This window comes from Neolamprologus brichardi, chromosome 1, assembly GCF_056152115.1.
Source record: "Neolamprologus brichardi isolate AB-2024 chromosome 1, ASM5615211v1, whole genome shotgun sequence".
NCBI lineage: Eukaryota > Metazoa > Chordata > Actinopteri > Cichliformes > Cichlidae > Neolamprologus > Neolamprologus brichardi.
The window spans coordinates 20974840-21002750 of NC_142104.1; the positions used below are offsets into that span (position 1 = coordinate 20974840).

The 27911-nt window shown below is 41.0% G+C and overlaps 1 protein-coding gene across 5 annotated transcripts in view; it reads right to left on the bottom strand.

Moving 5' to 3' along the window:
* sox6 (SRY-box transcription factor 6) overlaps positions 1-27911 on the bottom strand; it is a 128829-nt gene that overhangs the window by 52128 nt on the left and 48790 nt on the right. For all 5 annotated transcript variants that reach the window (XM_006780199.3, XM_006780201.3, XM_035907299.2 and 2 more), the window contains 2 exons: positions 12066-12155; positions 1494-1666 (listed from right to left, as the gene is read on the bottom strand). In XM_006780199.3, coding sequence (XP_006780262.1) covers positions 1494-1666; positions 12066-12155 — 263 coding nt within the window. The remainder of the gene's footprint in view (positions 1-1493; positions 1667-12065; positions 12156-27911) is intronic.

Consider the following 27911-nt stretch of genomic DNA (forward strand, 5'->3'; position numbering starts at 1 on the left):
GACGGACGATACAGGGCTGGACTGGAGGTGGAACTTAAAAAAAGCAATTTTTATTGTGAATAAAAGTGTATTCTTTTATCTAAACCGCTGCAGTTGGTCAATAACAAACCATTAAATGTTCTAAATGAATATAAAATGAACTGCAGAGTCGAAATTTGCGGAGAAAGAGAATAAATGATTTACAGGACACAGACGAATGTGGTTATGACGGAGGTGGCAAGCCCAGGAAGGGTGACAGGGGTCCCCGCTGCCCCTGAGTGACGAGCAGCCGCACCGCAGTGTTTCTCATCCCTAGCGCTCCCTCCTTTTACATGCTCACTTCATTGAGCATGACAACCTAGTTTTAAGTGTCATTTAATTTTCATTTTTAAATATAATTACAAAGTGTTCACTGTAAGATATCGGCCGTCTGCAAATGTGTCAAGATTAATTTGTGCTGGCTTCCTCACGAGTGTCAACAGTTAATTACTGCGTTGTATCTTGATGGCTTGATGACATCCCAGATCTCAGCGGGCTCTCTTACTCGCCGTCTCTCAACCATCTCTCGCTGTCTCTCTTCCATTTTTATTAATATCAGCCCGCATTAACATAAGATCAAATAATAAAACATATATCACTGGTCGTTTGTTCTGCAGTGTCTACAAAGCCTTCAGAGCTGAGCGTAGTTTGCAAATGAACACTATTGATTGAAAAATAAATCAATACTGTTAATGTATTATTAGTGTACTATGACCAAATGCATCACTCCAAGGTGTACGGTCTATCTCTTCATTTACCAAAGGAAGGTCTGAGAGTGTGCTGAGAAAACTCTGAGTGAACTCCTTGCTGATAATTGACTCATAGCCATTAGGGTGGCGGGTGATAATAAAAGTGTCGCCCATGTGGATAGTTTGTGTCCTTATTTCTTCCCAGACATTAACACACTTCATGGCCTGTGCTAATTTGCTGATTTGTACAATATGGCTCATTGGCCTGATTTGTGCTGCAAATCTAATGCCAGGCTTGTTCTAATAGGAGTCGATTTATAAGATATAGAGGACTTCCATATTTAATATAACGTTTAATTCACACATTCCCTCGCATTTGTTAGTACAAGTCATAATAACATTTTTCCTACCACACAGCATAACTGTGGGCGAGAGAGCATGACCGAAATATCTCAGGCAATATAGACTATAACGTCTTTCAAATCTAATATTATTCCAAATTCCAACCAAGTAGCAAGGTTTTATTGGCGCATTTCAGGCATGAAATGTAATATGAAATAGAGAGCTAAGCACAAAGACTTGTGTTTAAAGAGGTTTATTATTAGGTGAAAGAGGAAATTAAATAAAAAAGGTAAAAGGAGGGAGGGGAATGTTTTGTGTGTTTCAAATAGTAAGAAAAGAGCCTAGTTTAGGAAAAGGTTACATAAATAAATACATAAATATACAGCGTGGGCTATTAGCTAGGTGTTTTTGTGCATGTGAGAAAAGAAAACAGCAAGCAGTTACCTGCTCCTGCTGCTGACGAGCTAACTCCATTTGCTGCCTCTGTTTCTCCATCTGTGAGGCAGCCAGCTTCTTCTGTTCATCGTGAGCAGCCAGGAGCTGCTCTCGCAAGCTGATCAGCTGAGTGATCATCGTGGAGAGCTGGTGTTCCTTTTCGGCCAGGCTCTCAGGAGTACCTATTGAGAAGAAGGAGAGTGAGAAAGAGAGAGCAATGTCTGTGAGTAGGAAAGGATAAATGCAAGGTGGGGAAAACAAAAACAAAAACATGACCACAAGTTGGTGCATACCTGGAAAAAAAAAGTACTCAAAAGTTTTTATTGTGACCATGACTAAATAACCAGGGTGTAGGCTTTTGGAGGAAACACAGCAGAAGCCATCGTTCATTATATAATGCTAAATATAGAACAGTGACCGATCATCATGTGCTATTGTGCTGTACACAATATTTAGTACAAAGAAAACCACACAGGCAGCAACCAACTGCAGTGAATTCACTAGAAAGTGTTAAGGTCACACACAGCCTGGAGTTGTCTGTTTTTCTGTAGCTGGTGTTCACGGCTTTCACAGCAAGAAAGTGAAGGAATTGTTCCGAGCACACAGACAAAGAGCTGCAGGGAGCTGTCAAACTGAAATCGCAGCTTATTTCAGACGTCCATGGGTGATTATAAAGAAAGTGTTAAGAGTCACTCTTTGCACTGGCCTATAAACAGAACTTTTATACACACCAAATATTAGGGGAGGAAATGCCTGCAGATTTCAGCTGAATTTAATGTGGAAACCTGCTGAAAAAAAGACTCAAAGCGGTACGTACACAAACAAAATGCATGCTCAAAATACACTATAACCACATGCACTTTGTATCATCATCACATTCCCTCTCTTTAATGCATATTTGAAAAACCAAAGCAATGACAGAGCAGCGGGCTTGCGTTTCTCTCTCTGCAGTTACATGTCTGCACTGTGTGTGATAGAGAGAGGGGCTCCGCTGCACTGCTCTCTCTCCGCCTAATCAATGCTAAGTGATCCTACCATTGACTTACACAGCCAACATAATTGCCAGTGAGAGGCTAGACAGTAACTCACTCTCCTCCCACTGCACTCCTGTGTGACAGCTGGTATGGTGGTACGCACAAAAAACTGACAGGAAAACTGACAGAAAGAGAAAGAGACAGTTAGAGGGAGAAAGAGAGAGAAAGGGGGCAAAAAACACAAGAGGTCCAGATAACAGTGCGGTGAAGTCTGGCCTGAAGCCAGCAGGAGCTGAATTCTTTCCTGGGTGTCTTCCTCTCGTCTCTGACCACATCTGTCTTGAGTTTCTCCCGAGAGCTCCCAGGGGCCCTCTCCACTCAAACTATTTTAATTTGACTAAACACCTGATTTATTTTATCTCTCCGATGAGGAAAGCTGTTTGTCTTAATAGGGCCTGTCAACCTCCAGAACCCATTCAGGGCAATTTACTGGCAGGCTTGTCTGAACCTCAGTTCGCCTCGCTCTGCCTCTGCTGCCTGCTGCAATGGAAGAGAGCTGCAATTCTCCATTTATCCTCCTAACGAAAAAAAAGCACCTAAAAGCAGCTATTCATTGGGCCTGTGTGCAGTTTCCAAGGCCTCAATTGACTTCTTATTCACCCAACTACACTTGTTGTGAATGGCTTATCTATAAAATTGATACAATCAGCACCAATTTTATTAACCTTTGGCTGTCTCCATGAAGGAGCTGCTCAGCAGCAAAATACATCGGTCATTGTCACAATAAATCACTATCAATACTGTCGCAGGAAGGAGGGAGAGCCGTAAAGAAAGGGAGACGGGGGTAACAAGACAGAAAAGAAGAACAGGAAAATCATCATCTAGAGATGATAATTTTGATTTGGGGCCATCGAGTCACAGATGAGTGTCAGCTGGAAAAAAAAAAGTAAAACATCTGGGCTCAATGACGCCCTCACAGCCTGCCTAAGTACACATGTCACACTAGTTTAGGAGTTTAAAAATTGTGAAAATTACAAAGATTCTGCAGAATGTTTATGTTTTGTCTTGTGAGCGTGAATATGCAGCAGAACTTGTGCTAAGTGTCCAATGAAGGACCTGATGGGCCAGTCTGAGTGTGGGGTGTTCACTCCTGCCCAGACACCACAAGAATACTAACAGAGGGCTCATTGTTTTGATGTTGAGTTGAACTGTGGGAAGCCCAGACCTTCCCTTGCACCACGATTTAGGCCATCTCTCTCTTCTGATTTCAGTCATAATTATCGATCTCAGTCCTAAAAATCTACAACAGCTGAAGACATTTTCAGATTAGCTGTCAGTACTGCAGACAAACACAGCTTTGGTGCTTAAATATCTACTAAAGATAAGCGCAGTGGAAGAAAACCAAACATAAAATGAGACACGTGTTTTTTGTTGGCTGGTTAGTGTTAAAATCCCTTTCTTCCTGCTTTGAATTATGGATCAGCTTTAAAATGCAGATAAAACTTTTATTGGGTGGTACAGAAGAGGAGAGTCGTGGTCTGTGTCTGACCAGGCTGCTGACAAAAGAGGCCGTTTCCTGCATATTGCATGGCTTTTAACAGCGGTAGGGCTGGGGTCTGCCTGTTAACATGTCTCCTCACATTGCGCTTCCGATGGCAGACAGACAGCCCAGAGATGCCTTGGCGCTACATAAACGCCAGCAGTCGGCCTGGACCTAACGTGTTGTGACATCCTCCTGGTGAACAAGTGAGCCTCAGTAGGACAATACCAGCCCAAAGGAGGAAGAGGATCCCAGGAGTAAGCGGTCAAGCTGTGCTGGCACTTTTCTTGTTTTGTTATTTTAGGACACTTCCGCCAAGTTCAGAATTTTTAGACTGACACATAGAAGACGGCGTTGTCCGGTTTCAGCCCATTCACGTGCACCTTTTGAGATTCCTGCCTTCTTTAAACGTCACAAAGTAGGGCAGAAAACATCAACGGGTGACTAAATAAATCATAAGAGAAAAACAAGCAGAGCCATGGTTGCTTGGGGAAGGACGGGGGTATTTGAGCCTTGGGGTCTTTGGATAAAAGGCACTTTGTAGGGGTGTGATTTGTTTTGTCCAATACCCACATCTCTCTCTCTCTCACTCTCTCTCTCTTGGCTCCCTCCTCTCTGCTCTAATCAAGCAGTCTCTAATTTGGGTTCCAAGTCCAGTACCGGGGAAAAAGAAGGAGGCTTGTTACTTTGAAGAGTCCCGAGTGAATAACACAGATAAAAGATTCAGGCACAAAAAAAAGAAAGAAGAAAACGAGGAGGGTGAGGGTAAAAAGGGGGAAAATCACAAGGCACCCTATTCTCTTCTCTTCCTTTGGTTAAGACAGCTGAGCCATTATGACCAGATCTGAATTGAGTTTTTTAGCACCAGAAGACTGGAATTTCTTTGTCTCTCTATCAGACAGCTATTGTGGATGCTTCCATATGCTGCAAACCCATCCTAAGTAAATTGGGCCTTGTCTAAATGGTACGATTGTACCAAGCTGTATCCGCACACAGACCGCACATAGCTTGAATGCCTCGCATGCTGAGACGCTCTCTCACTCTGCGCTCTCCTAAAGCGCGTGTGAATGTAGACGCGAGCGTGCACCGATGTGTGTTGCACGTGCCTCCAATCAATAAAAGGTACATGTCTCTGAGTAAATGCACGTGTGTGACCTCTGTGGTCATCTGACCCTTTGTCCATTCTTTCTGCGGAAAACACAAAGAGCTAACTCAGTAGCAGCAGACGACATCTATTGGTGCGTGCTTTAGTATTTTTAAGATAGAAAAAAAAAGGGATGTCCACAGTCCTTTTACCAATACCTAACAATGTTTTTTCCAATCAAATTTTTTTTTGTGTTATTTAATACAACTGAAACATTTTATCCTTTGTTAAAAAAAAATATGTGTTAGGTTGAAAACTGGCAGCAAAGCCAGAGTAACGGGAACTAGTTTCCCTTTGCTTTTAAATAGTATGTGCACTTGTTCAGCAGTGCTACAAGGCTGTATGTGTTTCCAGTAATATGGTGTTAATGTGTCTCCGTGTCCTACAACCAAGACAATATGAGCAACAGCTGTTTTACCTGGCTTGCTGCCTCTGCTATGATATAAAAGCCGTTAATCTTGCCAATAAAACCCCATTAACAAGCATAAGCAATGACTTACAAGCACGTCATCCACTGGCAGCAAATGCCCCTCAGCCACTAAGCTTACCTATATGATAAAGATGAACATATAGGCTTCTTTACAATGAAAAACTTAAATGTTCTCTAAAACTTGCAGTAGTCTGAATATAATAAGTGTATTGTAGTATTTTGCACGTGCCACCTATGTTTTTGCATATAGTATATTTGAATGTTGATGCGACGGCATCAGAATCATTTAAGTGTCTGAGCACCATCTTTTAAACATAAATATTCTGATTGGCATATGGAGAGGTTATTAATAAAAGTACTCTTCATCTACTGAGGTTCTGCTGTTCATGGTGAACAGTGATCGAGGCTAACATTTTGATGATAGAGGAAGCTTCACTCTTCAGTATAATTATGCTAATGTAAAAGCTCCAGCACTTAACTGTCTATCCATGACACTGGACAAGGTACTTCATCAAAGCCAAGATAGAGGCTCGACCTGAGCATATTAATCCGCGGGAAATGCCGGTGACCCTTAAATTCTCCCTGGAAAAAAAAAATTTAAACACAGCAACTTTATTTGTGTTCTTTCAGTAACTGAATGCAACGTTCTTTGAATCTATAAGACTGTGCAGCAAACCACAGATCCTGGCACCAAGATGTTGTATAAGGCAGCATGTAGCAAAGATCATTACATAAAAACAAAGATTGTCTCCAAGCCTTCATTTCATCTCTTATGGCCTTTATAATGATAAGTCTGACCCCCGTGACCTTAAAATATAAAAAGAATGCACAATTTTCAAGGTCTTTCTAATACATAACACTTAAAGCATATGAAACAGTGATCAAGGCAATGACTTACTGTCAGCAAATCCTTGGAAGGGAATTAGGAGTTAGATGTTATCTCATTCTTTTCACAGAGCGTTTATTCATCCGTCTTACCTATACAACCGATAATTAAAGCAGAATCTACTTGTTTCCTTGAACTGCGCAAAATGAGATCTTTCGAAAGACTTTCCGTCTGCTGTCTTTGATGGATAAGTGTATCAACAATACCAGTGTTTTGTCTGGGTTTTTATCAGATCACAAGTGATAGACTGAAACAGCAGGGATAACAGGAAGCAAAGACAGATGAGCCCAGAACACATATTCACAAAGCATATAACAGGTCAGAGCACCCGCTGCGTTCTCAGGCTTTTAATACAAATCTAGCCAGCAGATCTAACCAGGGATCATAAATGTTTATTTTAGAATTTACCAATGCCATTGCACTGCCATGCTATTTGTGCCATTGCAGCATGGGTGAGCCAACACGTCTGAACTACAGATCTATTTAGAATGCATAGATGATATTAATATATATCGACAATTAATGCCTCCAGAGAGCATGGAAAGTGGATTTTTCAAATATATTTTACTGAAAGTGAAAATGTCAAACTGGAACTGCAAAGTTTTATTGTATGCACATGTATAACCATTACTTCCATTAAACACTCTTCACATTGCTAAAGCTTAAAAAAAAAAACATAACTACAATTTATAATCGATAATCTAATGTATAATTAGTATAATTAATTCAGTATTCATTAACACTTAAATACTGCTTATTGGAACTTAGCATATGCATTCAATACAGAGGTGGAAAGCCCTGTGTGGGGTGGGATTGCACATTTCACTGATCTTTTGATTTCTGTCTTTCTCAGTTAGTTTAGAACAAATGCATTCTACTTTATTTATTTTGAGATTATTTTGTTACCTTGCAGGTGCAGCAGGTCTCTATGTAAAAAAAACAAACACCCTCTGACCTTTGTGTGCGCTCTGTTCCTTATGTGCACCACATATGATCGCTCCTGTGCCATTTTACTTTCTCACCAGAACAGCCCAAATGTGCACAAATTTGTAGCATCCGTACAATTTAAAACGTTTAAACTTTTCATCAAAAGTCATCACATTTCAGGCTAGAATGACATTTTAGTGTTTTACTGCTAATTTTACACATTTGTTACATTACATTTTCAAAAACAGAACAGTGTACTGGTGATAGACTAGATCAAAATCGATAAAATTGGACATAAAAGGCCATAGTGCTTGCTTGGTGCACATGCAAAGAAGGATAAAAGGAAGATTTGAGATAGTTCCCAACTCCAGCCTGATTTTATACTTAAATGCCAAATCACAAGTACAAAATAACACCTGTGTAATTACCGATGTTCTTTCCATAAAAAAAAATAGAATCAAAAATAATCTTGGAAAGTGACTTGATGCACTGGATAGTATTACCTATGAATGCAATTAAGCTAAAAATAACACTTTCTTATGGAGCCTATAAAAATGTGACTTTTTTTTTACTTTAAACACAATTTCAAAAACCTGTCTTAGCCATTTTTATGCCTTCCTAAAATTTGGTTGTTATACGCATCTTTTTAAATCTGAAGGGTATATTCACATTCTCTTACATCTTCATATAACTTAGCCGTTCGGCTTTACATGCTTGTGAAAATCCAATTTGCTTTGCCCAGGGAAAACTAATGAATATTTTAGGGGAGGCTCCTTTAAAAATGACATAGATATGTTTTTGTCAGCTCTCTCAATGGTTTACATTCTCTCTGACTGAAAGGAAGATTAATAAAACGATATACTGTTAAATGACTCAACTTGAACAAACCACTGGAAAATATGTAAAAAACACAGAGATTTTTGTACCTGTATATACAAACATACACTACACACACGAGCACAGCGCTTCCTTTTTTACCTTCCATTGCCACAAGCTAAATTCCTCAATTCATTAGAGGAGAAAAACACACAGTCCAACACTCACATGCATTCATCTGGCAAATGTGGCCTCAGGAATAATGATTTACTGTGGCTCATATTTCACCTGAGTGCACAGGGCAAACAGTTGACTGAAGTGTTGTGGAGAAAATGCTAACTGAGGCATTTTTGACTGGAGCAACTGGACAGATAACGTTTTGTGCTATTTGTGTGAACGGTTTGTATGTTGGGTGTAACAGACATATTATATAAAATACACAAACCTTTTGAAATACCCTCAAAAATTAATGTCTTCCTTCTCCTTTCTAACGCTACATAAGCTCACTTTTGATGGGGAATGTTGCACAAATATGCAGTTGTGTCCAGTAGCATCAAAACCGCACTTTATAGAAGTCATTAAGACATTTTTTTTTAAAGTGCACAAACATGTTTTGCAACAAACCCACAGTACTAAACAATCTGGGCTCTGTGCTCTCACTGTGGACCCCTTTTTGCTTGTGCAGGAGTATAGCCAGCACAGGTAGGGCCAGCATCAAATCAGTCTCAGCTGCCTCCTGCCCTGCCCTCTGTTCTCCTCCTAAAGAGCTTCCACTTATCTGCCTGCCACAGGACTGTATGTTTGCACCCGACCACTGTCACGTAGACACCATTCTCAAATTGATTGTGACAGTGCAAGAGCCCTGATTTTTCTGCTTCAGAATTCAAGCTGCCATTTCAACGCTAGTGTACAGCGTTAAGCTTTTTTCTGTCTTTCTTTTTTAGCAGATTCCAGCAGAATGAATACAGCTTGTGTTCCAATTTAGTAACTACATATTTTCCTCCAGTTTGAGTAAATGCTTGAACAGTTTGTGTGTGTGCTTCTTCTTTTTTCTCTTCTTTTTTTTTTCTTATGCCCCCAACGGGGGGCCAGTAAACTACCACTCAGCAGGGAAACTTAAATAGCTCTGTTGAGTATGAAGCTCAAAGACCCTGCACAGAGCAAGCCAAAAGACATATAAGCATATATGTGTATGTATATATGTGCATAATGAATGGTTATTATCAGTCACTTGTGATCATATAACAAATCTCTCTGAGATATATAATTATAAATGTCAACTGTCCAAGCTTCCTCAGCTGAAATCTTTTTATCTGTGTACTTCTTTCTTGTGCACTCTTTCCACCTTGCCTCTTATTATCTGTTACTTTGTGTGGTTTGGAGCCTTTCCAGCTAGCCTCCCTTTCTTGCTCTGTGGTTTTGTTCAGGAGATTTCATCGTTCCTGCAGATTGACAGCTAAGCTCAGGTATGAAAACAAACAGTTAGCCCTGGAATTGACTGGTGAAAAGAAATCCGCCACTAATGCTCCTTCACAAGCTCTCCTTTTCGCCTCCCCGTGCTGATGCTAAGCCCTGACGGCGTACAAGAAAAGCCAGATGGAGATTTGAAATCATTAACCCTTAATAACACCCCTCTGTATGTCTGGGTTAAGCACATTGCCTCCACTGGATTACGCCACTTTCGACTTACACTAAAACACTAGAAAACATGCCTTTACCTCAAAACAGCACAATATGTATGAAACACGCGCATTACAATAGGCTGTAATTATACATCTGTCATTTGTAAGGGGAAAATGGTTGGTTGGGTTTGCAGACCTTGAAAAGAAAAATCTCTGATGTTGTTGATGCAGTTGTTTTGTTTGTTGACTGTACATGCGTGTTCGGCTCAAAAGGATAAAGTATTCGGGGCATGTTTGAACACAACTGCTGCAAAAGAATGTCTTTATTTTCACGGGCAAAGCCTCAGGTCAAATTCTCTCACACCTATTGTTTTTTTTTTTATCTCTTTCCTAAGAACAAGACAAAATCATTTCCTCACCAGTCAGATTCCACCACTTGCCTCTGCAATAACAATCGCTTCTCTTTCAAGGCTCCAATGGAACAATGTCAAAAGAGAGCCTACAAGGCGTTTGGTATAATTTGCGGAGGAATAAGTAAGCGATCAGCACAGAATATGCAAGGACACTCTGCTACTAGGTACTGTAGCCTTTATCTGCATGTAAAGCTTTTTTCTCCGCAACCTTTCATTCATTTATAACCTACAGATATGTTTGCCTTTTGTACTGATTTTAACCTAACAATTAATGGGACCTCTGATTCATCATAACACTTTAGATCTTAATCATAAGGTGTTTTCTGCTTGGTACCTTTGTTTGTGTTTTAATTAGGTGGACCTTGTGCATCTCCAACCCTGGGCCTCTTTTTAATTGCCCGTATTTACATCAGGCAGACATCAAACGCAGAGAGAGAGACATTTGTAAGGGTGAGCACAAAGCAGCCCTTTGAAATGTCTACAGTCATATGAAATGGCATGCTAATTAAAAATCTAAGGCTGCCTCTGTGATAGGAGAAGCATTTATATTTGTAACTGTGGTGTAAAGACTGTCTCCATAACTCATCAACAGACAGAGGCCATAATGTTTATTATCAGGCTCCCTACCTGTTTACAGACCACCAAGTAACCTTCCTTTTCCCATTCATCAAACAGAAAAAATGCCCTGCCTGTAATTTAACAGACCAGCTTTCAAAAGGCTAAATCATTTTAAACATTTTACCCCATGCACTTTGATCTCCACTGACACACAGTGTACTAGCACATGTACAATGAATCGAGTTTAGCAAGCAACGATTTATCCATCACTTCATTAAGGTTATTGCTAATGAATATACTTATTAGAACATTCATTTGCTTTTTTTAACCTTTCTGTGCAGGTGGAGAAATTTAAATTAATCATTAAAGTTGAACGCTTCTGATATTTCCCATTTATGTTTTATGAAAAGAAACAATTAAGCAAATTATCAATATAACCAGTACCTTAGTAAACTACAGCCCCCTTGTTTGTGAATTGTTTCCATGAAATGTTAATTAAAATGCTAGGTGCACTGATATAATATTATCTAAAGGGTTTCCAAGAAATTAAAGCAAGCCGCTAGAAGTTCTTAGTTGAAGGGATTTACTGGGAGCCACTGGCAGCCCAGTGTCAGCAGCCAGCTGGTATTGTGCTTCCCTGTGCTGTATAAACACAGCAGCTTGCTGTAACAGTCAGTGCTAAGGACTGAGCAGCTGCCCTGCCCATCCTCAGCCCACCTTCACGCTGTCATAAACAGAGATTTTGGGGGAGTGCTGAGTTGCTCTTTGGTGTGGTGCTCTCGATAGGCTGCACGGGGCGTTCGCTGTCAGCGTCAAGGCATTCCACTCAAACGCAAGCTCACCGAGGAGACGACTCTGCGCGTCTCCGCACCCTCTCCTCTCCAAGCCGCTTCTCCCCTTTCAGCTCAGCCGTGGTCTGTTTACATCAAGCGCACTTTGGGTTCAACAATTACCAGAGCAGCATGAACGCACCGCATGTGCCAGAGCAGAGCAGCGAGGCTCAGGGCCGTCTGAAGGGACAACAACAATAAACTGCTGACAAGCAAAGAGAGCCTTCGACTGAGGCTAAATGGGCTGGAATTTTGAAGAAAAGCACTTTGGACAGAGTTGGGCATTCCAACAAAAGATAAGGGAGGAGAAAAATGAATGAGGAGGGCAGCCAAAGGCCTTTGTTTCATTTCAAAGTACAAGGCTTTTTCTGATATTAAACAGCACATATACTATGTAAGTCTGATAGGAATGAGGAACTCACGGGGTACTTCTATTCATACCTTTTACTTCTGCCAGCAGTTCACTTGTGTTGAGCCTCTCCATCTTCTCTTTCCAGTCTTTAGAAAGAAGTTTCTCCATGCACGAGGATTCTAAAAAAAGAAAAATTAGAAGGGAAATTTAAAGCCATTTGTAATATTTGACATTTTTATGTATGTAATATTGTGCAAAGTATATAGTTTCGCTTTTCATAATTTTGTAGATGTCATAAATCCATATACTTAAATGAAAAGATGGTGAATCAGACGAAAGAGAGGTGTTTTATTTGATGGCATTGCGCGGGAAACATTAAAAAGAGACTCCGTCCGACAGCTGAGAGATGAGCTAGGGGTGGAGTGAGAAGAGAAGCAGGCATTGTGGGACTACCATAAGGGCAGAGACACACATTAAGCGGGAGGCAAAGAGTTAGACTGGGTACGTCCAAACGTTCAGATAGCTGCCAATGATGAAAACAATTAACATTTGTCCAGCAGACAATGAATCAGAGAAGGAATGGCTGCAATCTGCCATGCTGTCGCTGGTGTAGCTGATAAAGAACATACTGGGCTGGCTGACCTAGGCCTCCACCATCGCTGCAGTGCTTCGGGTTCAGCCTGTTCCCATCAAACAACAGTAGAGCAACCCTCCACTCTGAGCCTGCCTCTAATCTGAACCACAGCAACACATCCAGTCCTATTGAATTATGCCTTTTAAAGCCGCAGCCTCGGTGCAATTCTTTGAGTATTTTGAGTGAAATATGAAAATAAATTTTACTGACTTATAATTAAAATAAGTTTTATAGAGATTGCATTTATAGATAGATTTTTGCAAATTGTATAAATAATATGGAGCAACATTTAAAGCTGCAAAGCTGCGGAGCTCCATAATGAATAGTCTTACAAGCATATAACAGTGGATCATTCACAAACATACTTCTGGCAACACACGGGCAGAATTTATGGTGTTTTGTTTTACATAATGCAACGGAGGAGGAGTGAGGACTGAGAAAGCCCTGTCACGTGAAACATCTGGATTCTTCCAGTTTTACCACTATCATCCTTGGGATCAGAGGAGATTTATACAGTTGAGGATGTATACAAATGTTGCTTCCTTTTATCCTTCTGTATCATCTCTCGCCCGCTTCCACAAACCAAACACTGTTGCTCCTTCTGACAAACACACTGAGTTCAGAGGATCTGGGAGTAACAGGGGGTCAGTAGTTGTTGTGGCCTTGTTTAAGGGTGGCTTTCAGCGAGATCAAGCAGAGTCACCATTTTGTTTGATTGTCCACTTCCTCCAATGTGATGGGGGTCGACAGGACATCTTCAGCTCGGGGTCATTACAACATTACTTCTGCTTTATTGACTTTCCAATTCCCAACTCACAGTTTGTGCCCTTGACCCTAAGAGAGGGAGTCAGAAAAGCCTATGTGTTTTGTGTGTGCTTGTGTGTGTTAACTCCCTGCGTGGCACAAAGATCACAGATCTTAAAACAGGGGGTTAAGGGCAGGGGGAGTAGCGGAGCTCAGCTTTTCTTCCCTGCTTCTCACCCCTGGGTGAGAGGGCTTCCTCTCCCAGAACAACAAACTCCCTTCAAATCATAATCTCCTGTCAGACACAGCAACACCAGCGCTTGACATTTTCCCCCTGAAGCACAGACATATTTCAAAAAATGGTAAAAAGGGGAATTAAACAAACACATCGAACATATGCTAATAAGCAAACATATGCTCTCTTGCTCTCTTTCTCTCTCACACACACACAAACACACTCACTTTCATCACAGATGCTTCTCCAGCACTTGATCATTAAGGAATGCACCAACAGTTGGAGATAATGTGGTGCCAGCTTCCATTCTACTCCAGTCCTCCCCCTCCCTTCCACCTCCCTCCCAGGAGAGCTGCCGCTCCCTTACTTCTCTATCCCCTCTGCCGGGCCAGACACGACCTGCCAAGTCCTCCAACAGGAGAAACTACAGCTGGAATGCACTGCTGTCCTCCCTACCTTCCACCTGGGAAAGGTGAATAATGACCTGGATTAGTCCATAAAATAACTCTCAAACACCTTTCAGTGTTCAAAGTGTGAACAAAACAGGCAACTAAAAATGGATTTGGTAAAAGAAGAGAAACTTTTGCGCAGGCGTGCTCAAGGAAAGCAGTAAATGAGTCAGATGTCTGGCTTTTTTCAAAGCACCCGTCCACGGCCTATTTTCCTGAAGAATTTAGATTAATCCGAGGAATGCTACTTCAGTTTCTAAAATGTCTTTCTGTTTTCCCAGGAGAAATTATAGATGCCAATGAAAACACTGGTTACCATCAACATACTAATTACTGTCAGATTATGACAGGGTGTCAAAATTGATACACAGTGTATTCACCATAAAATAACAGATTATTTGTAATACAAGATTCACGCTTAACTCCTGATTGCTTTTTTTAAATACATACTCAGATGTTCTGAAAGGAAAAGTGGTAAACTTGTGAAGTTTTTCGTGTTTGGAAGACTTTGCTGCTCTTGTCCTTTCAAAGTAGGACATAACATACTAGGGAATTAGCTTAAACAAGAGAAGAGTCCAGCGAGTTTATTTTTATTTTCCTATGGGGGCTCTTAAATCTCTCACCCACCCCCCACCCCCACCCCATCCATTTTTTCTCTCCCCCTCTTGAGATAAAATGCTCTGTGGCTGGGGAGCAGGCCATTCAGCTGGGATGAGAATGGAATGAAAACAATAGCCCTTATCAGGCTCTTATTTACATTTTCCCAGCGTCCCTGCAGTAGACAGCTTGGCTTGTCACCAAGCCCAGATCGCCCCACTGGACCCAGACCAACTTCCTCCAGCCCCAGTGATTCCAGTGGTCCCTATGGACCCTTGGCACAGGCCCCCACCGCTCTGCAGCTAGCACAGATAGCAACATACAAGACAAAACTACTGGAGTGTGTGTGTCCAAGATGTGTTCCCAGTGAGAGGAGAATGGTTTCTTGACTACTAAGCCTGTCTGGGTCTCATTGTCTGGGGCTGGTGCTATATAGCTGGAAAAATGCCCTGAACTCTTTCCCAATTTTATTTTGCCAAAATGGCACGCAGAAGAAAGCGAATAGTCATTAACACTGCCAAATTCAATATGTTTAGCTCCTATCAGGGGTGTCATCTCTACTATACAGCTCTTCTATGCAAGCATTGTGTGATCTTATTGATGTGGCTGAACAGGCACAGGGATTGAGACACACAGAGCTGCGATGATTGGGATAGATTAGGCTACATTTTTTTAAACTGTATTAAAAACAAACCTTAATGATCCTCATAAATCTTAACAGAAGAATGTTTCTAAGATGATATGTGACATAAACAAAGCTTTCAGCACCTGGCAGTCAGTGGTGCCAGAATATTATGTTCAGTATAAACCACAGAAGCTAAAAGGCAGGTTACTACTATCTGTCCTGACACCGACTGACTCCCTGACAGTCTTGAAGAAAAATGCTGATATTCCTGCTATTTGTCTGTCTTTCCCTGACGTATCTCGACCTCTCTTTCAGCACTTTCTCCACTCTTTTAAGGAAAAAGAGACCAATCCCAAATTTGTTTTGTTTTTTCTCAGATTTGGAAAAAGAGAAGACAGAAGAAAATTTTTGCTAATTAATCTTTTTATTGCTGCTGTAGACAGAAAAAGTCAAATTACCAAGTGGTACATCAAACTGACTAAAAAATGCAGTCACGAACACATCAGATCCTGTCACCCTGGAATTAGATTGGACAGCAATAAACTAGATCTTAAAAATTAATGATATGGAGCTATGGAGTACACTGTGTATATTAAAGTGAGTACTCCACCACAGCTTGGGTTAAAAAAAAGCCCATCTCAGTTTTTCTTTTTCTTTTTTTTTTTTTTTTTTTAAATATTATCCTTTACAATCCCTAAAAAGTTGAATACAACAAAGTTTTTGATGCAAGAAAACACGTCGTCATGTTTCAAAAGACCACGGATACCTCAAAGCACAAGAATGGTTTGTTACAACATGAAGCGATGGGTGTTTTATTACTCTGTGTTGTCAGCAATGAAAAGGTTTCAACTGCCTGCCACCACAGTTTGAGCTGCTCTGTGAGCTCCATTCTCCTGGGAGAAAGATGATACTTGTGTTTGAGTGTTTGTTGTGTTGAAAAGCTGTTGGCAGAGTAGAGAGGGCTATCTAGGAGGGTCAAATTAGCTATAAGTCATGGATAAGAAACTAGGAGGACCTCCCCTTTAGCATTGGCCTTGTATATCAGTTGTCTCAGCCTCAAGGGGAAACGTGTAATTACCAAATCAATGATCAGCTGACACTGACCGTATAAATAATTTCCTCCCCACAATGGAGAGGATGAGACAGTGAGGCAAATAGGGAAACAATTTAGCATTTGCAGTGAGGGGTGGACGGACAGAGGAAAACGAGTATGTTTTATACAATTTGGCTTAATCCAATTATAGTCAAATTCCACCTATCAATTCATCCATCCATCCATGCATCCATCCATTTTCACTTAAACAAAACTGACAAGTTTAAAAAAGAGTGAGTCAAAAGCAAATTTCACATAAAACTATACCATAATTGTAGCCTAGTGATGACTGGTGCTGTCTAGGCATCCCATAAAGTTCAAAGGTCCAATAAAGCAGTGGGGTGAGGAATATCCACTAATGTTTTGATTGAAAATTACACAAATCACTGTTATTTTACAGAGGATTATAGAGCCATAAATTATCCATAAATGATTATGATGATATTAGCACATTTGATTTACTTCATTGTGTCGACTTTATCGTATGATTGCACATGCAAAAAATATCTGGGCAAATTCTTAAAAAAGAAAAAAAAAACTGGAAGCATTTAAACAGCTTAAAAAAGGCTGTCACATTTGTTACATTCCTACTTTTAGTGTTAGATACAGCATAATCCTTTGATTCAGGCATAGATTTTGTCTCAGAAATAAAGCTGCCAGAATCTCAGTCAGACAATGATAAGCTAACGTCTAATTTCCCATCCACTCCGCACTGCACGGGAAACAAATCAAAAGTCGAGATTGATAAAAATGAAAATGACTGTGACACACTCCAAGGAATCCTTTGAATATCTTAATCACAGACACACTAAAAACAAGACCCCATCATCAAACCAAATAAAACATAATAATTACAAGAGGCAGCCAGGGAAGTGAAATGCAGAGAGAAAACATGTTTTTGTCATTCAGCCGGTAGTCCCTGAGACAACAGCTGTTGGATGCTGCAAATACTCCTGAAGTCTCCATAATCATGCCGTTATTGAAGTGAGGACAAAAAGGGCACTAATTGCAAGGGAGCAATCGGAACGCAATAGGTTACACACCCGGGTGATGCTGCACAATGCAAACGCTAAAGAGGGAGCTGGGGTGGGTGGTGGTGGTGAGTGGCTGGGGAGGGGGGATCGGGAGGAGGGGTGCATTCTGAGCACAACACTGCGTTGTCGCTCATTTTCAGGCAATTACCTTTCCTCGTTGTCAACAGTTGTAATAACCTCTACCATTTCCAGAATACTCGTTGGTTCTGTTGAATAATTCTGTCTTTTTATATGTAATTACGAGTGCCGGCATGCGTAAATAAAAAGGTCCGGCTCCTTGAGACATGTCGCTGTATTGTGGAGCACCTGCACCTCGTGGTGGGCTTTCTTTAACTGACACCTAATCATTATTCCACTTGGTGAACATTTCTGCTAGTCACTATTACACTATCCTATTTGGTCATGTAAATAGTTGCTATAAATATAACATAGGGTAACCGAGACGAGGTTGGGAAAGAAAGCATATGTCCTGTGTTTTATGTCCTTTTTCCTTTCCATCGTGTTTTCCCTACTTCTTAGCTGTAGCAATGCAAAAGTCAGTTTTTAGTCTCTCTTGCTGTCTTTTCTTTCCTTTTTATTTGATAACTTTAAGGTCTTTCAATAATTTGGCATTTTACGCTTTGCAGATGCTGAGTTCAGGGAATGGATTAGCAGTGTTAGTATACAGTAGTTCCCACAGAATGCACTTCAGTCATAGTCATCCTGTTATCAAGTGAATGATACAAAATTAAATGTGGGCTGAAATGCTTTGACAACCACAGACCAAAGCTGTTACTACCTTGCAGTTTTGGACACTATCTCGTCCCTTTCCCCTGTTTTTTTATCGCCACTGACCAGCGTGTTAATCCCACACAGTTGACCTGCCTATTCTAAGAAACAGTACACACACACCCAGCACAATGACCTCTCTAAATAGGACACGTGTCTATCAAGCATATATGAATTAACCATCCCCAAGAGGCTTCACCTCCTGAGCTGAGCAGCATGTGACCTCTCCCAATCCATTTTACTGCGGCACTCTGTGGCAATCAGGCTTGAATTATTAAAGTGAGCAGTGAGCAATGATCAATTCATTGCGGCCCTTGCTCGCAGACTGCCCGGCCGTACTTCAGCAGAAATGACATTGAGAACACTTGAGTATGCTTCCAGACAATGCACATAAATGTGAAATATGCCAGACCCAATATGTCAATAATCATAACTGTACAGGCTGAGGCCATGTCCGGGTTAATCCTACGGAAATGATGTTGGGTGACTGTGAGGTGAGCAGGTTTCACAAATACGTGGGCTTTCTTGACCGAAAGAGGGGAGAAGTTGCTGGTACACACGGAGAAGAGCTGTGCAGAAGGCCGGTGGCGTTGCTGTTTCTGAATAATCTTACATACAGTATCCTGAACAAACACTACCAAAAGAACTGGAGGACTTAAACAGGGTAGGGGCCAGAAAATTCAGTTAATTGTAGTCTTACCTCCTTCTTTTTACACAAATTAGAGAGGAGAAAAACAACAGCAAAGAAGTTAAAAAAGAGAGGAAGATTGCACGCAAGTATGCAACTCAAGGAACCTGGAAGTAGGAGTAGGGCAAGGAAAAAAAAAATAATCAAAACTTCGTGAGGAAGAGATGAGGAGCCAAGATAAACCAGTACTCAGAGCCCCCAAAACTGCAATCTCCCCTTAAGCCGGAGAGTGGCAGCTGGCAGAACAGCTGGTGAATAGGATTAATGTCAGAAGAATGAAATAAAACTCAACATATGTCCGAGCCTGAGGTGTTGGGACTGTGCGTGATTGTGCCCCCGATGGATGCCATGTGTGCAGCTGGAAGGAGCTGCTGTGCTGCTCTGCTTTCTACCCCACAAGGTCACTTTTAAGAACTAGGACCATTAAATGCTTGAATAGCAAAATGAACTTTTCATTTCCTCTCCTCTCTGCTCCTTTGCTTTAAAGTCTCTATTCAGGCGGCAGAGGGATTCTATTGAGCACCGCTATCAATACAATGCACTCTAAAATTTGTCAGAGAAAGAAACAATTGCGGCTTTGATTGAATTAAGAGAGACCAAATAGGGCACGGTAAAAGAATCAGACAAGGTTAAAGTGAAATGGAGGTTTTATTAAGATGGTACAAAATAAAACACAATTTATTCATCCAATGTCCTTCTTTACACAATTTCTGACTTGAGGAAAAAATACTTTTATTAAGTAAAATGCCTTAAAATTTCTTTGCTGCAAAATGAGCTCATTTATTTGTTAGCAGGATAACAATAGTGCAGAAAGGCACAAAAGCGAGGGAGTACAGGAGGAAAATGGAAAAAGTAAATCAGTTGTGATTGAGTGTGATTGTGTTTGGTTTACTAGAAAGAAAAAGTGGACTTTACTTTTAGAGTCGAAGACGATGCTGATTAAGGGATCAGCACTTGGGAACATGAACATTACAAGAAGAAATATGTAGACTAAATTTCAAATTATAATTTCCATTTGATGTTGGTAATCATTACGGTCCACACACTATAATAAATTATAATAATTTCATACAAAAATCAAATTACTGGGTACCTTGCATTGGAGAGAGTTTTGGGGGGGGGTACCATGCAATTTAACTGTCAGATATAAACTTGCCTGCTAATCAATGCCCGAAAACATTCACATTTATTCATCTATGTTAAATTAATAGATGCGTGAAGACCACGTGTAGTACTGTGATCATGGCGGTTCAGTGTTGATTTAGTAAATTAATGGGTGTCTGAATATACAGGACAAAAAGAGACTAATGGGATTCACATGAATGCGTTACAGTTTGCAGGGAAGCCAAGTGTCTGCCACTGTATAGACAGTGGACAACAACCACGGTACTCCTCAAACACTTCAAAGACATTCAAAAAGAAGCAACCTCTATATAAGTGTTCTGGGTAATAAACTGCTTTATACATAATACAACATACTGTGAATGTGTTATTTTGTGTGTCTTGCTCATTTTACTTTAAGCAAACAATGTGTTTGGGGGGGATGGGTGGCTGCAGCGGGTGGTGGATATGGTTGTTGGAGGCGATCTGAACTCACAGTGAGGGAATTATTAATTTCCACTTCTCAGTTCTGGTTTTTTTTTATCCCCAAATAGCAATTAAAGTTGTTTATTTAATCACATAACCAACTTTGTTTACCAAGCTGCCAGAGTTCAGGATGTACAGATACAGCTTACTGGACTGTAAGACCAAAGGTCACTATTTTTAGAATATGTTTTAAGCTCTCTGAGAAAAAAAGAGATGCCTGCACCCCACAAAAATCCCCTTTTTTCCTTTAAAAAAAAGTCTGAAGTTCTAGGTCTTTTTAAAAATTAGATCAACGTAACTGATGAACAATTAAAATACACTAAAAAAATGTACAGTCAAACCGCCAGTTGGAGAAATCATGAAGTTACCATAGCACTTCTAAAGGTTAAGTATTCCAGCTCCTAGAAAGTCTCCATTCATTTCCCCTCGGTACATTGAGCTAAGTGTCTTAATGTGCAGCAACAATAGAAGTAATATGTATCTTTTCCCTTTTATTAATATGGGGTACGGAGCCAAACAGACTACAACATGCTGGCAAAGTGATGACATTAGTCAGCTGACTATGCATTAACACCCTTTGTAATGCAATAAAAACTATTTCCGTTCATTTGTTCTGACATGTTCGTTACATCTCCCTGTGCGTGTAATATTATTGAACAAGGAGAAAGAAAACAGCATTGTGTGGGAGGAAAAGATTGTTTCATCGCTGCTGATTAAATAATCTCTTTGTTCAGTACGCAGCACGTCAAAGTTTGATCTAATAAATTCACGTTTGCTTTTTTCCTGGGAGAAAACAATGCAAATATGTTAATAGGTTACAAATACACTAGTTGTCATGTTTGGCTTTGTCAAGGCGGATCTCTTAGCTGGATGGCTGACGTATTTCTGACTTACAGAACAAGTCTGAAATGTGCTCTGAAATCATTAGCAGGCAACAGAGGCCGTCTGTGCCCGGGGTGTAAGTTACACTCACACTATTTTGATCCTCAGTCAGATGACACCGATTCTTTGTCAAGTTATGTGTGGAGAATGCTTGGGAGCTGAATACCATAGCTAGGACAGCGATACTTAGCTGGCACACAGTTTTCCCAGTGTAACCCAATTGCAGATGCACGCAAATGTGCACACACTGCAAGGTACACATGCCCTCACTCTGCCCCACATCCCACTGAGGAATAGCCCCTGTCCTTTCCATTTCTGATTGCCGCAGCCCATCCTCCTCCAGTTTGCCACATATATGACCCTCATCATGTTCCTTTTCCTGCAAAACTGGCCTTTATCTCCCGCTTGTGTGCTTCATGATCCCGGGACAAATTTAGCACCTTTAATCACTCCTGTCCTCTTACGTATCAGCATCCCTGCTTTATTACAAAAACACTTGCGGCGCATAAAACATTCAGGCCATCACAAAATACAGCTGATTTTATCACCAGGTCACCCATACACAGCACACTGATAAATCTAACAAGAAGCGTTTGTTCAAATTCTTCCAGACCTTTACCGCAGAAGCTGTGATGTCACTGATTGCATTTCTAGACTGTTTGTTAAAAATGCAATTGACGAGGCATACCTACAGCCAGCGTGTGGGTGTATGAGCATATAAGGACAAGCAAGCCTCTGTGCAAGCCTGGCTGCGATTTGTCTCTCAGAGACACCCGTTTCCTCCTATCAAGGGGTTCCTGTGCAGCCAGTAAGCCAGGATCACAATGGGTGTTTTGTGCTGCATGGGTGCAGGGGGACATGCTCAACAGCTGAAACCCGGGAAGATGGCCCCTGGAATGCTTCACAGCAGTTGCTACTGTTGACTAATCGGAATATGAGAACTGGGGAAGGTGATCTTGAATGCGAAGAATGGCACATTGAAGAAGCAGCTGCTTGTTTTGTCATCTGAATGACCAAGACAGCAGAAAGGGTTCCCGTTTTAAAAGGGGCAACAAAATCTATATCTTAGCTTGTGTAAAGTGAAACCTGCACAGGCCTCCGTTGCCCTATGGGGACATGCCTGTGTTATGTGAAGGCTCTGTTTTGGAACAGATAGTAAATACATAATTCAGGAGTGGACCAGGCACTCTGAGCTGCCTATTCCCATCATGAAGCCACTCCATTTAGCAGTGGGCTCTGATCTCAACCTGGCAGAGGAACAACTTTGTCACTGGAGGGTAAAAAAGGATTGAAGACAAAATTTACAGAAGGAGGAGGGAATGAGGTGCTCTGGACAGATAGGGGTGACAGAAGGGGAAAAAACACTGAAAAAAAAGACAGAATGGAGGAGTAAAATGGGGGGTGGGGAGATGGGATGGGAGGAAATACAGAAACCAGAGAGGAAGGAAGAAGATGGCAAAGTAAGAATAGGGAGGAGTGAAGGGCAGGGTAACCCTTTTTTGTGAAAGTTCACATGTCAGGCTGGCAGGCTGCCCGCGGCATACAGCCGAAAAATCTATTTAACGTCTGCTTCACGGGGTGACAAGAGGGTTGATTGGCAGAGAGCAGAGAGCCACTTTTGATCATGTGTCCTAACAAGCGATTCCAGCTCATGTCTCTTCAGCCTGAACAGAGCTACATTACCTATTCAAACAAAAGTGACAGACCAGAGCACTGCTCCGCTGAGCTGGTGCACCACACCACAGGCCAACAGAGAGCAGACACACACACTTTCACACACACACACGCGCACATATATACAGGAAGCACTCCCCCTGACATACAGTACTGGATGTAAGCATAAACACAACTATCAACTAATGACCCTTTGATCAAACAGACAACTTAAAAGAATCAGTTAAACTATTTTAACAACAGTGAAAAAAAAAACTTTGCAGAAGGTGGAAATAAGGCATACAGAGGAGATGCAGATTCTTGGCTAATCGTTACTTAACCTGTGTATGCTAACGCCAAGAGGGTCCCAGCTTTATATTGTCCAGCTGATGCTGCAACGAAAGGCAGCGTTGAGCTATGTGTGAAGAATGCCTCAAAATCTGCAACCAAGGCAACTGGGTTTCCAGCCCTCATTGCATATGCATAGAGTCAGAGGCTCATGCTCAGATCATTATAACAAAGATTCCTATTAATTAGGTGGGATAAAGCAGAACCAGATGACATGGCAGCTGGGATGAGACGAGAGGGGAGAAGGGCGGGAACTAAAAGAGGAGGGGAGAAAGTGCAGCAGTCTGTTTTTTGGGGGGAGGTGTATTTTTGCCGGTATAATGTATATTACAGGTTATAGATATACAGGAAAGAAGGAAAACCTTTAAAAATTCTTTTAATGCTGCATTTAAAGTAAAATAGGAATAAAAAAAATGAGTCTATTAATGCTGTCAAGCATCTGCAGCCAATTGCCGTTGAGTCTCCATGTAGAGTCAGAAGAGGTTGTGACACTGACAGGGGAAAGTGTTACAACAGAGTCAAGAGTTCATCAGTGCTAATCAGACCACAGGCTTAGAGCTGATCCTATTCTCTTCCAAAGCTTTCACCCATCCCTGAATCTCATTACACGCCGTGTTGTAATAGAGGATAATGACCTGGGGCTACTCACACAATGCTGATCGCTCCCCCCACACTCAACCTACTGCACAGTCATTATACAGTGATAATACACAATCTCGCCAGGGGGATTACACTTACAAATAGAGAAGAGGTGATAAAGGCAGAAGGTGAGGAAGACACGTCTATGTAGTGGCACTGAGCCACACACCGTTTGCACATATGACCAAACACAATCCTTCCAGCGGCACACCCCACTGTGCTGCTCTATGTCACCGGCAAAGGTTCGGTAGGGGGAACTCTTTTCTTAGTAGAAGGATATTTAATTCCTTTCACCTCAGGATAAAAAGCAGTTGCAGTTTGGCTGGTGGTACGGCTTCCCTTTGCTGAACTAATTAGCCATGACTTTGTCAAAGGACTCCAGGTGTTGGCTGTTCTGCTAGTGCACCTAGTGTATCCACTCTTACTGTTCTTCAAAGGCTGCAGTCTCAGAATATCTGTCCATCTCTGTGTCTTGACACTTGTGTTATTGTTATGTTTTAGATAAAAGCTGCAGATTACATGTGAAACTATCCACTATCAAATATTCTCAGGTCACCCCTTTTTCCCAGTACGGTTTACTGAATAGAAGTCTAAGAACCGAGCCGAGCGTATTGTGATGCTGAACACTATGGCTTTTGTAGTCAGCAGTGGTAAAAACAGAGTAAGGCTCAAAGGTTGGGTTTTTTTTAGATAGGTGTTTTTACTGAAGTTTTAAAAATAAAATATATAGAATATTGTTTTTTTTCAGCTTTCATTTTAAAAAATATATTAAAAAAACAATATTTCTTAACTGCCCTAATACGTGAAAATAAGCTGCTTGTGTTTTAATATTAGTCTTGGATGGACTGGCAAGGTTTCAACAAGTAGATAGTGAGCCTGGAAAATCCCTAAAAGGTAAAACGGGATGCTGAAACCCAATTACCCGTCCTTGTCTTGGGGACGATCATAAAGACTGTACACACAAGAGTTTCTGTGTTGACTTGCGCAGTATTGATTCATACTTTAGTGCATTATATAAAACTGCTCTAATTGCATGTGAATCAAATCAAGGTCACCTTGGGTTTTTATAATCAAGGCTATTTTTCTTTTTACCCTAATACTTTATACTGACATTTTTAACTCTTGACAAGTGCTGTCTGGAGACTTATCCATAAATAATGCATTTACAATACCTAGTAAATAAACATGGGGCACAATCGTTAGCCCTGCTGGCAACTGGGCCTGATAGAGCTTTTACAGCAAAGGTGACTATTCAGCTAAATGCAGTGCTCGCTGCTGGGAGGACATTTTCATTCATTAGCACAGTCACAAGCACTTAAAGCACTTTAAGGACCAGAAATGGAGAGTAAAGGTGGAAGGATAGAGAGGGTGAAAGGGTACAAATATACAGAGATGAAGGGATGAAGGAATAATAGCTAATACGGAACAGTGACTCTTTTTTTATTATTTGTATGTTTGAAAACAAAGAAATTATTTTCATGCATAGAGTGGATGAAGTCAAAAAATTAGCATCTGTTATTTTAGGGACTGTCTGTATACCTTCATTTCTACCCCAATAATTCATGTACTGTATTTTTAGGTTTTGTTAAGGCTTTGAGAGAGCTGCCGCTAACAGCCAGCTGTCATTTGTGGTTCTTGCAGTACAGAAAAAATACCTCTTAAAACCCAATAGCCAGGAAACCAGAAACAGCTATTGAAGACTGTCAACAATAAATGGCAAAGAAGCTTTTCAGAGCAAAGTTTTAGGTTTTATTTTCCATCTATGAGCAATGTAGTGTGAGAAGTGTATCGTAGATCATTTGCTGTCCCTCTACAATTGATGTTACTAAAGTTATCTTCAGTCCATCACGACAATGAGCCATCTTGACTAGACAAGGAAGGCCAGAGAAGAATGGTACCAGATGGTGAGGAGTCTCTGAGGACCTCATTGACCCCGGCCAGGCAGACATCAAAGCAGCAGAATTAGACACAACAGTTGTCATGTGTAGATAAGCTACATATTTAGCTCATCTGTTGCTTGTGGTATATTAGTAACATCATTAAGACAACAAATGGCATTCTTGCATGTTCTCTACTACATTAACCCTGCCCTTTTCATTTCCAACTGTGTCTCTGATCAGAAACAAAGACATAAGATTAAGATCTCTCAGAGGTTTCTCTGAGATTTTCCTTGGGCGGTTTCTCAGAGTCCCCCATTTTAAAGTAATCACATATCATCACCACTGAGGCTTCCTCAAGTGCTCTTCAGGAAAAAAGTCTCCCACAATTCTTGCAGCTTGGGGACAGCACACCGAAACTCTTGTATTCTGCGTGTCTCCAGCTCAGAAACTAATTTCTACCAACAAGGGAGTTTATTTTGGTGGTGAGGATACACAACACATGAGGCGGACCAAGTCACTATTATTAACAGGAGATTAAAACAGCTGTATGGTACTCTAAAGCACCCTCTCCTCCCTGCGCCAACATAAGGCACTGGATTACAAGCTGCACTTGACCATTTAAATTACTGCAACAACCAGCCTTCACCAGCTGGGGCTCATTACCATAATGCCCGCTGTCGCTACCAAGAGCACTGACGGTCTTGCCCTGAAAATCAACTCCACGAGAAGCAGGACATATGAATTTTTTTATACCTCAGGGTAACACTCAGCAGTAATAGCAATACCAACTTTGTCCTAACCAGAAGCTGTCCTGCTCGGGGAACTCCTTTATGTCTCGCCATATCTGTAGATCAGTAGCAGCAAGGATACCGGATATCCCTAAAATTATGTCTGCATTAGAGCATTTAGTAAAAATGGCCCAAAAACATGGGCGAGACAACACAGTATATTTACTGTCTGAACTGAGATATTTATTAAGAGTTTCTTTTTTTTCAGTGTGTTGGTAAATTGCCAATACGAGTGGCCATTAAATCATAATAAAAAACAATTATTAAACTAATAAACCTACCCAGGTCTAATTTGTAATATAGATTTTTGTATTCAATGAAATATGGACCGACTTCTAATATCTAATGACAACACAAATAATCAGTCTCATATCAGGATGTGGCTAAACGATTAAGTGATGAGAGGCCTGTGACGCTCTGATACAAAGATCGCCGAACGAACACTTAAAAAAGAAGTGGCAAATTATTTTTAGGCTAACAGAGGTCTAATTTATTCGTCTGATGAAGTGCTTAAGCTAAGAGCTCCCCAGACACTAAATGAGACACATGCATTCCCAAGGGGGTTTAACATTTGATTGGATGTAGTTATATTACTACAGCCCTAATTAAGAAGGGGGATGTGTTTCAGCAGCTCTTTCAAATATTTGTTTTTCCGCCATACTCTTGATAGACTGCAGGCTGTAGGAGGGAGAGCCAAGCAGGGTGAAATGGTAGCAGATATGATAGAGACCCAACAGTCTTATCGCAGAAAGGGATTTCTTTTTTTTCCCCCTCTATCTGTAATTTTAGGAAACAAAACAACAACAGCAACAACAAAAAAATCTCTGAGCTGTTCACGGTGCGCCGAATAAGATGAATTAATTATGCACACGAAACAGGTAAAATCCTTGAGAAGGGCTTGGGTTGTTTGTGGTTAGCAACCTTTGATGAATAACTGCGCATGGTGAGAAGTGTTCTTGTGTAGCAAAATAAAAAGGAGGTAATGTTCCTGGCATCAGGTCAGCACTATAAGTTTTATAGTCAAAGAGTTTTCCTTGGCGTGGACGAAGACCACACTTATGCTGAGGTGCACTGCCACACAGTCTTTGTCATGTTGGAAGAAGTTCAGAACAAACTGGAAATACTGTAACGTCAGTATTCCCAGCTTTGAGTGTGCCCGCATGAGTGTTTGAGACAGAGAGAGATACAGGAGAAAAGAGGCAGACAGTCGGCAAGCGTGAAAAACTATTAAAGAAACGAGAAAATGTGGAAAGATCGAGGACGCTTAAGGGGGAAGAAGGTAAAGTATTCC